Below are 14,505 nucleotides of genomic sequence, written 5' to 3'. Positions count from 1 at the left end.
GTCTTATCAAATAATCATATGATTTTTCCACTTGTATCGATCAGTATGTAATGAAATGAAGTTTTCCCCGTTTGCCATATATTCATATTGTGTTAACCTAACTTTCTATGTATGTCTTTGAAAGTTAAGTGGCAGATGCCATATTATATCGCCTACATATATATAAATAATTAACGGGGAGGTAGCTGCGTGTGTGTTGAGAGTTGAGAGACAAGACTCACAAGAGCGAAGGAACTTACATGGATTCCTCCAACACTGATAATAATAATAATGTCCATGAACCCATGTTGCAAAGCAACGGGTCGGAGGTCGAGCCAGTGAGTTCTGAGCTTGAAGAAGCTCTGTCGGACGACAGCTTGTCATTCTTTCAGAGAATCAAGAAAGCAACATGGATCGAACTCAAAAACCTCTTCCGCCTAGCAGCCCCAGCAATCTTGGTTTACATGCTCAATAACCTTGTCGCCATGTCCACTCAGATCTTTTGCGGCCATCTTGGCAATCTTGAGCTCGCTGCCGTCTCTCTTGGCAACACTGGCATCCAAGTTTTCGCCTATGGCCTTATGGTACGTAATTGTATATATATGTGTGTGTATATATATAATTACTGTCCAGTTACAATTAAAATATTATTTTTACACAGTTGGGAATGGGAAGCGCTACTGAAACTTTATGTGGCCAAGCTTACGGGGCACAGAAGTACGACATGCTAGGCGTTTATCTTCAAAGATCGGCAGTCATACTCACGGCAACTGGGATACCACTCATGGTCATCTACATATTCTCAAAACAAATCTTGCTCCTGCTAGGGGAATCAAGTGCCATTGCATCAGCAGCAGCAATCTTCGTTTTCGGTCTAATCCCACAGATATTTGCCTACGCCGTCAATTTCCCCATACAAAAGTTCCTACAAGCACAAAGCATAATCTCGCCAAGTGCATACATCTCAGCTACAACACTTGTGGTGCATGTGCTCCTAAGTTGGGTTGCGATTTTCAAGCTAGGCTGGGGACTTCTAGGGGCATCGTTGGTGTTAAGTTTGTCGTGGTGGATTATAGTGGCGGCACAATTCGTGTACATTTTGTTGAGTGAAAGGTGCAAAAAGACATGGACTGGGTTTAGCTTACAGGCGTTTTCTGGGCTGTGGGACTTCCTGAAATTGTCAACAGCATCGGCTGTAATGCTGTGCCTCGAGATTTGGTACTATCAGATCATTGTTTTGATTGCTGGGTTGCTCGATAATGCTGAAATTGTGCTCGACTCTCTCTCCATCTGGTAAGATACGAATTATTTGTCTGTTTAATCTCTTTAATATGCTCATCGGCATCATGTTGCCAAAGTAATTCAATGCAACCGCATGCTATTACATGTGTCCACTAATGCAGCATGACGATTGCTGGATGGGTGTTCATGATTGCTGTGGGTTTCAATGCGGCAGCAAGGTACGTAATTGATTAGTGTTTTCCACTAATTAGTTACAATTATTTGCGCTGAATTGGTGAAATACACACGTACGTACAGTGTTAGGGTGGGCAATGAGTTGGGTGCAGCACATCCAAAATCGTGTAAGTTCTCAGTGATTGTGGTAACTTCAATTTCACTCGCACTCTCTGTGATTCTGGCCATTCTTGTCCTCATACTGCGCAATGTCATGAGCTATGCCTTCACTGGCGGCTCCACCGTCGCCGACTCCGTTGCTGAACTCAGCCCTTTTCTTGCTTTATCCGTAATTCTCAACGGCATCCAGCCTGTTCTATCAGGTAATTCTCATTCTCCTAGCTTATCATCTCCTTTCTCGCTCACCTAACCCTTTTTTTTTTTTTTTATTCAACCAACCATAATTACTAATAGTGGTAAATATTCTCAGCATTGCATTTTATCAAATAACGTCAATAACAAGACACAAAATTGAAGATGCAGGATCCAATTATATGTTTATTTACTATTTACTATGTAATGGTCAATTATTTAAAGTGCGCGCATTACCGTGTAAGGTAGTATTTAGGTTGTTGATATTTGGCTTTGCAGAATACGGCGACGTGCTCACACACACAGCCACACAACACAACAAACAGGCAAATGAGTTCATTAGTCTACATGGACCTTGCTACGTTACAGACTCTGTATGTAACGCAGCAAATGAGGAGCATCCACGCGTTGCAGGAGGGAGGAAAAGTTGTTGGAATTTAGCTGATACAAGACTAATTTCCATTGAGCTGTTACATACAGAGTCTGTAAGGTAGTTTTGTCCTAGTCTACATATGTACCGATGTACGTCAACTCAAGCTTTAATAAGTGTTGCTTTTCTATAGTTATTAGTGGGGGAAAAAAAGCCACGTTCCTGTTCTTTGATTAAATAAATACAAACTCCATTGATATTTTAAAACGCATCAAACTCTTTTAAGCGTCAATTTTTCTAATGATTATTTAACGTTAGGAATATAATTGCTTTTAATTAATTGAAAAATATGAGCTACCTTAATTACTTCAGTGAAAAAATTTAATAACAGTCGGCCTTTGATTATAATGTCAATCAATAATTGAGAAGTACTGAATAGTTAGACGATAAGCGCCGTTTTCATTGCTAGTTGTTGCCATATGATATTGGCTAATGCTAAGTTACATGTATATAACTTACAACACTCTCACATAAATAATGAATGATGTAGGCCCACTCACTATTCATATGAGAAGATTATATGTTACATACATGTAACTTAGGGGATACCTATTATATTTATTACATAGCTCCAGCTCTTCCTCTCCATTTCCCTATAATTAATTTGTTGTGGCTTCAAAATTCAAATCATTAATAATTAACGGTACTGCAATTGATGTGATATATTAAATGACACCAGGAGTAGCTGTTGGGTGCGGATGGCAAGCTTTTGTTGCTTATGTTAACGTGGGATGTTACTACCTGATTGGTATCCCAATTGGTTGCCTTCTCGGCTTCAAGTTCAATCTTGGTGCTAAGGTACTCAAAATTTTCTGTTTATAAACTTACATTTACAGCAAGCTAATCAGTCTCAAAACTGAAATGAAATTATAAATAATAATAATAATAATAATAATAATAATTGATGATGACTTTATATTTCATTAAATTTTAATTTTGTCTTCTTTTTTTTTAAAAAAAAATTTGTGCGTGTGTATGTTTGTGTGTAGGGAATATGGTCTGGGATGATTGGAGGCACTCTTATTCAGACTATAATCTTAGTATACGTCACATTACGGACTGACTGGAATAAAGAGGTAATTATATTTTGGATAAAAATAGTTTCTCTCTAATAAAATCAAATGTTGATTTATTCTTAATTATAATGTTTTTCTTCCAGGTTGAGAAAGCTAGAAATCGTATGGATGAGTGGGGAGATAAAACGGAGCTGCTTTTGAAGGAATAAATTAAAGCCTTTTTTATTTGTGAATTTGGCCAATTTTAAGTTCGTACCCAAACCTACTTGACTGTTTGCAATTTGAAAGACTCCATGTCCTCGCAATTATGGCTGGGATTCCCCTTCAATCTCATTCGCTGTAAATTTTTAATCAATGCTTCATTTCCATTAGATTATCTACAGTCCACATAACATAATGTGTAACATTGTTCCAATCACGATTGATTTTTAGTTTTTTTTATTTTTTTTATTTTTTAGTATAAGGATGGGTGAGCCCTTTACCGTAAACCTAAATTAATTTCTTAACTTCTTAATAACTAAAATAATCAATTAAATTATAAAGTTGTTCAATAAATACTCAGTCAAATTCGAATGTGATATTTTTAAGTTTTTGAACTTCAAAATTATATACTATTGGTATTACAATTGGAGGATCAGGCTACGGTGTAATTGTGGTACCGTACCACAATTGCATCCAGTCGTTGGATGCACTTAGATTGGTTGCATTCCTTTTTTTTTTTTTTTTTTTTTGGAAATGGGAATTCACTTTTGACAACATTTTCCAATCAATTCTATTGATGTTCACCATTTTGAGCATTAATAATGGCTTCTTGCTTTCCTTCCAAATTCATCTGCTTTCTCATAAATGCTTCATTTTCTTAACATTTTGTGAATATTGGCACCCAAAAAAAAAAAAAAAAGGTAGAGAAATCGTTGCAAATAATTAGTCGAAAGAATTTCCCTTCTTGTTTCTGTTTTGTTTTAATTTTTTTTTTTTTGGGCCAAGATGAGATCAATTTTCAGACTAATCACATACGTATGATAAGAGATTAATTACTTTTACAACTATTACATAATTGAAGACCAAGTTTTTGAAGATCTGTGTGCAATTGATAAAAATATATATGAACATAAAAACAATTAAGCAACTAGATTTAAATTTTTTTTGTGAAATTGCATTAGAAGAAGACAAAAAAAAAAAAAAATTCACGTTTTCTTTTAAAAGTAAAAATAAAATCTCGTTCAGCAAAGTATATATTATGACACGTAACCTACCTAATAATATATGAATATTGATTGGGAACTTTGAGGTGACAACAAATTGAACACCTTTTTTGTTTATTTGTTAATTGACAACTCAAAATTCAAAAACATAATCTCTTAGGTAAGACTAACGTTAATTACATCTGAATCCCTAATATTTTATGTCATATCAAATAATCATATAATTTTTCCACTTGTATCAAATAGGTCCACCATCTTAGTACAATGATTGAAGTACCCCTAACAGTATTGAACTTTTGAGTCTTTTGACGAAAAATCCACGAGCAGATGATATGAGTTATATAATATTACACATGACAAATAAAATAATTAGTACCTACAAATTAAATTAATAAAGTGAATAAATTTATTTTATAGCGAAAATATTTCTTGTCCGTTTTGATTATATGTAATTTTATTTATAACATCACATAGAAATAGCATTGATCTATTTTTCCTGTCGATAATTCTGGTGGAAAGCAGGGATGATGATGATATTCATCAGTACACGCAGCCGCATGCACATCAAACCAAAACCTATCTTCTTATTTTCCAGAAGATTTGCTTTGCACACGTAAGATGAGCAACAGGCAGCGATTATGGTTAAAATGATTCAATGGAACTGCCCACTCACAAGTCTCAAGTTTCCATGAAAAAGAGTTCAAGTCTCAATTTGCTCTGATTTTGATTCGTACCCTTTTGTCTTGACTCTGCATTCTTTAGTACTTTTTTGCCACCTTATCATTCAGTGCCGTCCCATGTTTGTTTATGTCGTGCGTCAGCGTCTGTAATATAATATTTAATGCTTGTAGAGTCCCAAGAAGAGTTTTTCACTCTCTCTTCCTTCAGTCTTCATTTCCCAGTTTCTGACTTTATTGCTTTGCGCTCCCTTCACTGATTCATTTCTGCTTCTTTTGTTGTTCAAGGAAGCCAAGGTTCGTTCTTTTTCTCTCTTTGCATCCGTATTACGGTATTTTTATTTTAATTTAATTTAATTTTTTTTATATCAGGCTAAGCTTTTGTTATTCTTTCAACTTGTTCATTGCGTGATGTGTATTAGCATCTGGGTTTAAACTCGCTTTGTAGTTTTAGTTTTGGTTTCATTGTTATCTGCCTTTTGGGTATGTAAATGTTTGTGTTCTGTTCTCCATCGACTGGAATTTTATTAGCGTGTATTTGCAATTTGCGTGCGGGTTAATTATGACGCATCTTTGAGCTCCAGAATATAGTTTCAAGCTAATATTAAAAGTCTAGTTTTGTTGGTTTTATCTTAAAAACCGTTGGTTTTAGTAAAGTCATAATCATGTTTCCTCTGTTTAATTGCTATGGTGGATACTTAATGTAATCTGTTAGGCATGCCTCACATCCCTTTGGGATCAAATGCATGTGAAGTTATATATGAGGGGTACTTTTCATTTTGTTTAATGTTTAGTCATTTGATTCAAGAATCTTGTGTACGAACTATATACATCAAATACTACGGGAGATTAGTGTTAGCCCGGTATGTTTTGGTGGTTCTTTGATTCTCCCAACATGAGATCAATTGTTACAATTAACTATTTGGGTAACTCATTCAAATTGTTTAGCGATAGCATTATGACTTATATATCGGAGATCACCAATGTTATGGAGTATGAGGCTCTTGCAAAGGAGAAATTGCCGAAGATGGTTTATGACTACTATGCATCAGGTGCTGAGGACCAGTGGACTCTTCAGGAAAACCGTAATGCATTCTCTAGGATTCTGTAAGCTTTTTTTTATTGTAGCCAAATCATCCTTTGTTGAATTTTGCTTTTGGTTTAATTCTGTCCTATGAATAGCACATTTTCTATCTTTTCTTCAGCTCATCTTAATTTCTGAAATCAATTTATTTCTTTTTCTGAAAATAAGATTTCGACCACGCATTCTTAGAGATGTAAGCAAGATTGACATGACTACAACAGTCTTGGGCTTCAACATTTCCATGCCCATCATGATTGCTCCAACGGCATTTCAGAAAATGGCTCATCCTGAAGGTAGATGACTTTGCTTTTGAAAAGCCCTCCTCTTAAAATGGGACTGATTCAATGCTTACTTTGGGGTGAGGGCATGAGATAACCCGAGCTAATAAACACATGAATGCATATCTGCCTATTTTCTAATGCATGCTCTGTGCCCTGCGTAACAGAATTATTTCATGTCTTTGATTAGTTTGTTTGAGGTAAAATAAATTTAGATTTATCCACCCCTGCTTAGGGCTCTTTTAAGAATTGATTTTCAAAGACCTGCACAAGATAAAGACATATTTATTTCTGAACATGGTAATGTGTTTGTGCAGGGGAGTGTGCAACAGCAAGGGCAGCCTCAGCAGCTGGCACAATCATGGTTTGCCTCTCATCATTTTGTTTTTACTTGGAAGTTGTATTTAAAATTTTCTCCGTGTGTATGCTTTCAAATACAAAGCAATATGGACATGCTATGCCCTTAAAATTAAAATTTTCTATCTCCCTTAATTTGTATATGCATGATTTGTTGTTTCAGACATTATCTTCATGGGCCACTTCCAGTGTCGAGGAAGTTTCTTCAACGGGACCTGGAATTCGCTTTTTCCAACTCTATGTGAGTTTGAGAAACCATTGGCATTTCTTGTCTATATTTATCCTGATCATCATGATAATGTTTTCAACTTGTAAATGGGAACCTTAAACACAAAAGCATTACACTATATGGCCACTGAGTACCAGCATCTAGTCATGAAGTCCCTGGGTGCCAATTGCCTTCATTGATTCTGAATTTCAAATCATTCATAAGTGTCAATATCTATGAAATACTGAAGTAGATGATCCATTAGAAGGTTCATATCATTCCAGTTATCAATAATTTTCTTGATTAAAATTCAGGTGACCAAGGACAGGAATGTGGACGCACAGCTAGTAAAAAGAGCTGAAAGGGCTGGTTTTAAGGCGATTGCCCTTACCGTCGATACTCCAAGGCTTGGCCGTCGGGAAGCTGATATTAAGAACAGGTCAGTAATGTTTCAAAAATATTGAAATGAGGAAAAAGAAATTGGTAGCGATTTAACTTAGTCATTTCAGATAATACACTTAATTATGGACGAGCTAGCTCTATTTACTTTCTGCTTCAATATCATATTTAACCTTCAATGGGTATGCGCACAGATTTGTTTTGCCGCCACATCTGACTTTGAAGAACTATGAGGGCTTGTATATTGGCAAGATGGATAAGGTGTGTGATGTGTGGGTTATGGATTTTGTTATTATGGTTTCCATATGTTATACCTGTTGGTCAACAGTTATTTGTTTGGCGACCTTGTAGACTGATGACTCTGGATTAGCTTCGTATGTTGCCAACCAAATTGACCGGTCACTGAACTGGAAGGTAAGCCAACCATAATATTTTGTTATTATGGTTTCCATATGTTATACCTTTTTGGTCAACAACCAAATTGACCGGTAACTATAACACAGATTTTTTTTTTTTAATTGGTTAATATCACTGTGCCATGTGGCTTTTGAACAGGATGTGAAGTGGCTTCAAACAATCACCTCACTGCCAATACTCGTGAAGGGTGTTCTTACTGCTGAGGATGGTAGCAAACTACTTTCTAAAGAATGAATAGAGTTATCTTCGCCATGCAGCTTTTGATCAAGCAATTCAATCTTTTTTTGAATAATGCAGCAAGTCTAGCAATACAATATGGAGCTGCAGGAATCATTGTATCCAATCACGGAGCGCGCCAACTAGATTATGTCCCTGCAACTGTTATGGCTTTGGAAGAGGTATATTTCTCTACGTTGGGTAATTCCCTCGTTTTAATTTAAATTTAGTATCAATGCTGGAACATCACTGTGGCTACGTTGCTTAGTCAGAAATTAGGACTATTTTGATTCTATAAGTTAATTGAAACCTCCAGGTTGTTCAAGCTGCAAAAGGCCGAGTTCCTGTTTTCCTTGATGGTGGGGTTCGTCGTGGAACCGATGTCTTCAAGGCTTTGGCTCTAGGAGCATCTGGAGTATTTGTAAGTATCTAATGTGAGATCACCCTTATGGTATATGTAATGAATTGGCAATGACCAATGATCTCTGCCAAACATCTGAAAGATAATGTAGTCCTGCCAAAAGTTAAATGAAAAAGGGAAAGGCCATATTAAGATTTAGGTTAGGATATAACGTAGTTTTAATTTCTCATTCTGTTTCTCTGTTAATTTTAGGTTGGAAGGCCAGTACCATTCTCGCTGGCAGTTGATGGAGAGGCTGGTGTGAGAAAAGTGCTTCAGATGCTTCGTGATGAGTTTGAGCTAACAATGGCATTAAGTGGGTGCCGTTCGCTCAAGGAGATTACACGCAACCACATTGTGACTCATTGGGACACTCCAGGAGCTGTAGCCAGATTGTAAGATGGTCTCCAACATCAACATTAAAACTTTTCATTTTTAAACAACTGTGATTCGAATAACCTAATCCCGGATTCAGGGATTAGCATTTTGTTAAGACGACAAGGATGTATGAATTAATTAAATAAAGGGAGGTGCGGCTTGGCTTGGGGCTTTTTATGTATATTGCTCTTCATATGCAGCAGGATTTTCATACTTGAATTGTCACCACTTACCGGCAACAATCAGAATTGGCAATTAACTTAGGCAGCTTTGTTGGGCTTATTTTCTCAAGCCTCAGAATTAAATTTGGTGTGCCTTCTCACCTGGACCATTCTTTTAAATTGCTCGAGTTGATTCATTATTCATTATTATTACAAAATTTATATTCAATTTATTCCAGGAAAATGACATGGCCCATTACCTCAAAGCTTTGCCAATTACAACCATGGGCTCTAAAAGAATCACCATTTAATAATTCACAATACTTGCAACCAAAACATATTAAATTCATCCTTTTATCCTAAATGGGGGGAAAAACATATATTATTATTTGTTACATGTTACATGTGAATCATCAAGGCTTTAATGTGTACGTGTATCTGTTTCAAAAACAGGGGCAAAAAAAAGCAGTTATGTGAGAGACTAACAGGGAGGTTATGGATAAACATCACCACCAACATCATATTATATCATCCCATCCAATCACAAAAGAAGAAACGAAAAAAAAAAAAAAATCTTATCATTCTATTAATCGTGTAATTGAACATTTAGAAGAGATCAAACAATTAAAAGATGATCAGATAAATTTTTTCCTCAAATAAAAGTGCGAGACAACAGCCTCAAGTAGGACCTAAATTTCTTCTAAATTACCTTTAAATTCTTTTTACATTGAATTTGTATTAGGCAAGAAGCAATTAATATATGATAAAAAGACTAATGGCTCATTTGAGATTATATTTAAGAGTTCAAAAATAATTTTAAAAAGTTAAAAATCTAATTTTGATATTTGGTAAATGTTTTTAAAAATCAATTTTGAAAAAAAAAATCACCCCTTTCTAAATTTGATTTTGAGAACCAGTTTTACAATTTCACACTTACTACAATTCCACATATATCCTTCACATATAATATAAAAATCTAAAATTATCATTATTCAATTAGGAAATAAAATCAAGAAATTTAAATAAATAAATAAATTATTATATATACACAATAAAAATATTATATATATATATATATATATTATTTGTAAATGAGTAAATAAATTTTATTCAATATTATGTCAATTTCAATCATTTGAATTCTTACAGTAATTTACAATAAGATTTACCAAACATAACAATTGTTTTTAAAACTCATAGCACTTTTAAAAATAAATTTACCAAATATATAATTGATTTACTTAAAAATTGATTATTTCTGCAGCATAGCTAATCACAATTATTTTAAAAATTACAGCATTACTAGACTGACCCTAAAAAAATGTGTGTATGAGTGGACAAAGTTTAAATTGATATTTTTAACTTAAATCTCTTTGGGATGTGAACTTGAGAGGCCAGCTAAAGAAATATACTTGAAAACCACTCAATCAAGCTTGTAGAAATTGTATGAAAATTTATTGATTTGTTTATAAAAGATAATTTTTTTTTTCAAATTTTACTCCCATAATTATTAGGAGAATCAAACCCTTCAATTTATATATAAGATGTGTCAATGAACTAAACTAAGGAATTGTTAGCAAAAAGTTTGCTTCTATCCAAAAACCAATAAGAGGTCTTAGATCTTTCATCTCTCTAATAAATAATATATTGTGATTTCATTATTTTTTGAATGATAAACTTCAATTTACTCTAAATATAATAGAATGACAATTTTTAATTTATCTTCTAAAAGAATGAAAAATTCAACTTACTTTCATTTATTGTTAAGAAGATAAAAAAAAATAATAATAAATAGGGTTCATCAATACACCCCCTTTTATCATCATCTTCTGAATGAAAAAGAGATACATTGAATTATTCATACTTTTGAAAGATAAATTGAAGATTGTCATTTTATTTGAGGATTAAATTAGGTAATTTTAATTCAATTTAGAAATGTAATTGTTTCAATCTCTTTAATCAAATCTCCAAAATACTAATAATAAAAAAAAAATTGAGACCAGAGTCTAAAATATTCCGCGAAATTTCGTCTTCCATCTTTCATGCTAATTAAAAGATCGTTTTGCGATTTCAATCTGATCATTTGTGTGATAGTATTAGAGAATTTATCACGATCACGAATCATCCAATTGGTTCGATATGATTCAAATTACCATTCTTACTTATATGTTCAGGATATTTATCCGTTCTGTAACTCGTCAGAATTTAATGCAAAATCAAGCATTGAATCTTAATTTGGTATATTTGGACCCGATTGAATCACTCACTATAAACAATTCCACATAAGGAAGCAGCCACTGTAAATTTGATATTATCTAAAACAAAACACATAATCGTTAAGTACCATCAATGAATAGAAGTTCTTCATTTAGATATAACCTTCACCGATCCCTCACAACACTGATTCCACAGGGGTAAACCCAAATTACAAATTACGAAAAAAGAAAGAAAGAAAGAAAGAAAGAATCTGTATTCTGTAATGATGATTAAATTCCAATGGGTAACCCTATTTATACCCCACAAGTAGTGATGAATCCATCAAATCAATAGGGTACCCCAGGAGAAATATAAATCGATCTCCACTTCTTGTCTCAAATCAATATACATTCCCCATCTGACGATCGTTATTTGTTACAAAAGAACCCGCAGATACATATATTGAGTTAATAATTCGATGGAATGCTTTTAATAAGGGGATGTGGCTAAGCTCCTGTGCTTTCTTTTTTGGAGGAAACGTTGCAATGATCTCTTCATTGAAAGACCCGAATTGGGGCTGTATAATTGAGATTCAGGATTCGCCGGTGATGCCGGTTCCATTTCTCTACTTGCAAGCAATAAGATCGCTTTAGCCTGCAATTAATTTTGTTTACATTGATTAGCGATCGAGGTAGACCCAACTAAGATTAAACTAATAAATTTCTGATAACGCAATGAATTTTCACTTTTAAACCAAAAATAAAAAGAAAATCACCTGAAATTCCGTGACATCACAAATGCAAACTTGTCCGTTGTAGAAGATTGTTAACTGCTGCTGTTGATTTTGCGGGCTCACGCTTGACTCTCCCATAGTCCTAATTTTAATCACAAGACAAGAAAACTCAATCAGATTCAGAGATACAAAAATTAAAAATCTGCAGCACTGGAAATACTTATGAATTAAACAACTTACAAGTTGTGACCGTAGCCGGCGGCGAGGCTGAAATCTTCAGAAGAAAGAGAGTCAGAATAAGGAAGAAGGCGAAGCTCTAAATTGTAGTTTCTTCTCATGTTGAGATTTCTAGAGATGATATTGAAGAAAATTTGATGATGAGAGAAAAAGTTTTGAAAGAAGAGCGGTTTTTATACCAACTAAGGATGAGTGGTGGGCAGCCAATGGATTGACAAATACCATAAACAGGACCACGTAACGCACATTAACCAGACACATTGATTTACTTGTTTTTGAAAATAAAAGCACGTGGAACATGCCTTTTTTTTCTTTTTTTCTTTTTTATCAATAAAGCCAATCAATATTCATGTGTAATAAATACCAAAAAACCGTTCACTTTTTATGTATCCAGTTTGTGTAATGGGTTTTTGGCTTCTCCATACGTGTTTTAATATTCATGCACGTGCGTGCCTCCGTCGACATGTGGGTTTTTATTTTTATTTTTTATTTATTTTTAACGTGATAGTGATAGTTGTGGATTTTCGCGGATTGTATTGTGTAATAAGTAATAACTAGGAGCTTTAGTTGTCGGCTTCATCTTCTGTGGACCCAGCGAAATTGTGAAGTTGATGGTAAGGAATTATTGGTAACAAATCTTATACATCTTTATATGGGTGTGAGTGGGACAAATAAAATGGAAGGTTCAAACTAATGAAAATTGAATAAAATTTTAGATGTAAAAACTTGTTTCCTTTACTCATTTTTTCAATTAATAATTGTATAAATTTATTTGTCAACGTACGTGTGATAATAGACGACTTTATGTTATATCATTTGGCATAGTTCGGTTGGCAATAAATCTATTTTGTGTTCGTTAATATTATCATCTAAATTTAAGTAAAAATATGACACAAAAGTGTTATTTAGTGAGTAAAGTTTTTTATCATCCTTCAAACTAATTTTTTTTTAAAAAAAATCATATAATCAAATTATTTATTTATTTTATCTATATACGTAATTTAATTATTTTTTTAAGTTGAACCAGTTTTTATTATAACAGGTCAATAAAAGTTATGTTACTAGAAAATTAATATTAGTGTTTTTTTTTGGTAACCTCAGGACATTTTCGAAATTTTATACCCTAATTATAAAATATGAAGTTACTGGTTTTAGATTAAATAATTTTAAACACTTAAAAACAATTTCTTGAGTATTTTAATAAAACCTTTTTAATTTTTTTGTCAATCCTTGCACTTAACGGTAACCAGCTAATACTTTTCTTCAAACTTTTGAACACGTAAACCATGAGATCGAAGATAAAAATAAAACAAAAAAAAATCGCAGAAAATCTAAATCCATATGTTAAGTGTAGGACTCGACTAGCTTACAGAATCTGTAAGGTACAGACTGCAGCATCAGCCGTTGGATGTGGTTGGATGTGGAGTGAGAAACTAAACAATAGAAAATCGGATGGTGGGATGACGGGAGATGTTTGTTACAGAATCTGTACCATAGACAGGTCCGTGTAGTGTATCTAATAAAGTTGCAATAGTAAAGTTTCGGTGCCCAATTTGCTTTGAAAGTTTAGCCGAGGCGGCGCGTGTCCTTTTGACACGTTTAGGGAAACGGGAAGGGCGGTGAATGAAGCGACAGTTGACAGCATGAGATTTTTCTTGCGGCTCGCTCCTCATTCCCACCGCCTCCCTTGATTTGAAAGGAAACGGCAACGCCAGCTGCCATGTCCCAGAAATAGTTTCCATGAAACTATTCAGAACTTTCGCAGTTCTTATATTACGCTTTTGCAGATTCAAATGTAGACAAGAATTCTGTTTTATGCTCTCTGTTAATTAAATAAATAATTGAAATTGAAAACACGCCACTGTTACGTACAAATGAATCTCAAATGGAATAAAGGTCCATTTCGGATTGTGTTTTTAGAGAGTTAAAAGTGATTTTAAAAATTAATTTTAGTATTTGGTAAAAAAAAATAATTTATTTTTATCAAAATCAGTTCCTCCTACAACTGATTTTGAAAAATAAAAGAAGAGTATCTTTTAGATTTTGATTTTGAGAATTAATTTTTTTCTTTAATATAATTCCATAAATGTCCTTCGAATTGTTAACTAAATCCAAAATTATTCTTATTTAAATTGGAAACAAAATCAATATTTTAATAAATTTTTGTTATAATTCATCAATATAAATTTATTAATATCAATTTGTTGATCGAGTTATTATTAAATTTGTTTCATTTTATTATAAATTTAATTATTAATTATTTTAAGATAAAAAATAAAAAATAAAATCAATATATTATAAATTTTATTTTTAATAAAAATTATTATGAGACATAATTAAAAATATTATATGTACATATTTTTTTAT

At 33.4% G+C, this 14,505-nt stretch overlaps 3 protein-coding genes across 7 annotated transcripts; 2 read left to right on the top strand and 1 right to left on the bottom strand.

Moving 5' to 3' along the window:
* On the top strand, positions 1 to 3,568 carry LOC102608373 (protein DETOXIFICATION 40-like). 3 transcript variants are annotated; one of them, XM_006467382.4, is made up of 7 exons: positions 1 to 563; positions 641 to 1,272; positions 1,383 to 1,439; positions 1,519 to 1,757; positions 2,856 to 2,974; positions 3,166 to 3,252; positions 3,336 to 3,568. In XM_006467382.4, the coding sequence occupies exons 1-7, from the start codon at positions 240 to 242 to the stop codon at positions 3,399 to 3,401; spliced, it is 1,524 nt and encodes a 507-aa protein (XP_006467445.1). In that variant the 5' UTR covers positions 1 to 239; the 3' UTR covers positions 3,402 to 3,568. The 3 variants fall into 3 exon arrangements, 2 of the variants coding, with proteins under 2 accessions (XP_006467445.1, XP_006467446.1); XR_008052246.1 differs by lacking the exon at positions 3,336 to 3,568 and adding an exon at positions 2,026 to 2,268 and having other exon boundaries at positions 2 to 563; positions 3,166 to 3,195; XM_006467383.4 differs by lacking the exons at positions 2,856 to 2,974; positions 3,166 to 3,252; positions 3,336 to 3,568 and adding an exon at positions 2,026 to 2,383 and having other exon boundaries at positions 3 to 563.
* A 1,349-nt stretch (positions 3,569 to 4,917) lies between these two features.
* Positions 4,918 to 8,992, top strand: LOC102609145 (glycolate oxidase-like). Of its 3 annotated transcripts, none has more exons than XM_052434678.1 (12): positions 4,918 to 5,371; positions 6,029 to 6,181; positions 6,327 to 6,451; positions 6,754 to 6,800; positions 6,957 to 7,034; positions 7,316 to 7,440; positions 7,595 to 7,661; positions 7,752 to 7,814; positions 7,956 to 8,025; positions 8,115 to 8,215; positions 8,350 to 8,454; positions 8,647 to 8,992. In XM_052434678.1, the coding sequence occupies exons 2-12, from the start codon at positions 6,033 to 6,035 to the stop codon at positions 8,830 to 8,832; spliced, it is 1,116 nt and encodes a 371-aa protein (XP_052290638.1). In that variant the 5' UTR covers positions 4,918 to 5,371; positions 6,029 to 6,032; the 3' UTR covers positions 8,833 to 8,992. The 3 variants fall into 3 exon arrangements, with proteins under 3 accessions (XP_052290638.1, XP_024950470.1, XP_006467448.1); XM_025094702.2 differs by having other exon boundaries at positions 4,920 to 5,371; positions 6,127 to 6,181; XM_006467385.4 differs by having other exon boundaries at positions 4,920 to 5,371; positions 6,023 to 6,181.
* A 2,316-nt stretch (positions 8,993 to 11,308) lies between these two features.
* On the bottom strand, positions 11,309 to 12,309 carry LOC102609610 (protein TIFY 5A). The gene is made up of 3 exons (XM_006467387.4): positions 12,142 to 12,309; positions 11,944 to 12,043; positions 11,309 to 11,822 (listed from the first exon to the last, which is right to left on the bottom strand). The coding sequence occupies exons 1-3, from the start codon at positions 12,237 to 12,239 to the stop codon at positions 11,658 to 11,660; spliced, it is 363 nt and encodes a 120-aa protein (XP_006467450.1). The 5' UTR covers positions 12,240 to 12,309; the 3' UTR covers positions 11,309 to 11,657.
* Between the last annotated feature and the right edge of the window lie 2,196 nt (positions 12,310 to 14,505).

The sequence above is a fragment of the Citrus sinensis genome, chromosome 2 (genome assembly GCF_022201045.2).
Source record: "Citrus sinensis cultivar Valencia sweet orange chromosome 2, DVS_A1.0, whole genome shotgun sequence".
NCBI classification, from domain to species: Eukaryota; Viridiplantae; Streptophyta; class Magnoliopsida; order Sapindales; family Rutaceae; genus Citrus; species Citrus sinensis.
Note: the sequence above shows the minus strand (reverse complement) of the source record. Positions and strands in the feature narration are given on the sequence as shown.

Excerpts from the sequence above, each read along its gene's own strand:
- LOC102608373 (XM_006467382.4), top strand. The coding sequence starts at position 240 with ATGGATTCCTCCAACACTGATAATAATAATAATGTCCATGAACCCATG. Across the intron at positions 1,273-1,382 it reads CTCGACTCTCTCTCCATCTG|CATGACGATTGCTGGATGGG; the intron begins GTAAGATACGAA and ends CCACTAATGCAG. Across the intron at positions 2,975-3,165 it reads AGTTCAATCTTGGTGCTAAG|GGAATATGGTCTGGGATGAT; the intron begins GTACTCAAAATT and ends GTTTGTGTGTAG.
- LOC102609145 (XM_052434678.1), top strand. The coding sequence starts at position 6,033 with ATGACTTATATATCGGAGATCACCAATGTTATGGAGTATGAGGCTCTT. Across the intron at positions 6,182-6,326 it reads AATGCATTCTCTAGGATTCT|ATTTCGACCACGCATTCTTA; the intron begins GTAAGCTTTTTT and ends TCTGAAAATAAG. Across the intron at positions 6,801-6,956 it reads CAGCAGCTGGCACAATCATG|ACATTATCTTCATGGGCCAC; the intron begins GTTTGCCTCTCA and ends TTGTTGTTTCAG.
- LOC102609610 (XM_006467387.4), bottom strand. The coding sequence starts at position 12,239 with ATGAGAAGAAACTACAATTTAGAGCTTCGCCTTCTTCCTTATTCTGAC. Across the intron at positions 12,044-12,141 it reads GCCGGCTACGGTCACAACTT|GACTATGGGAGAGTCAAGCG; the intron begins GTAAGTTGTTTA and ends GATTAAAATTAG. Across the intron at positions 11,823-11,943 it reads GTGATGTCACGGAATTTCAG|GCTAAAGCGATCTTATTGCT; the intron begins GTGATTTTCTTT and ends AATTAATTGCAG.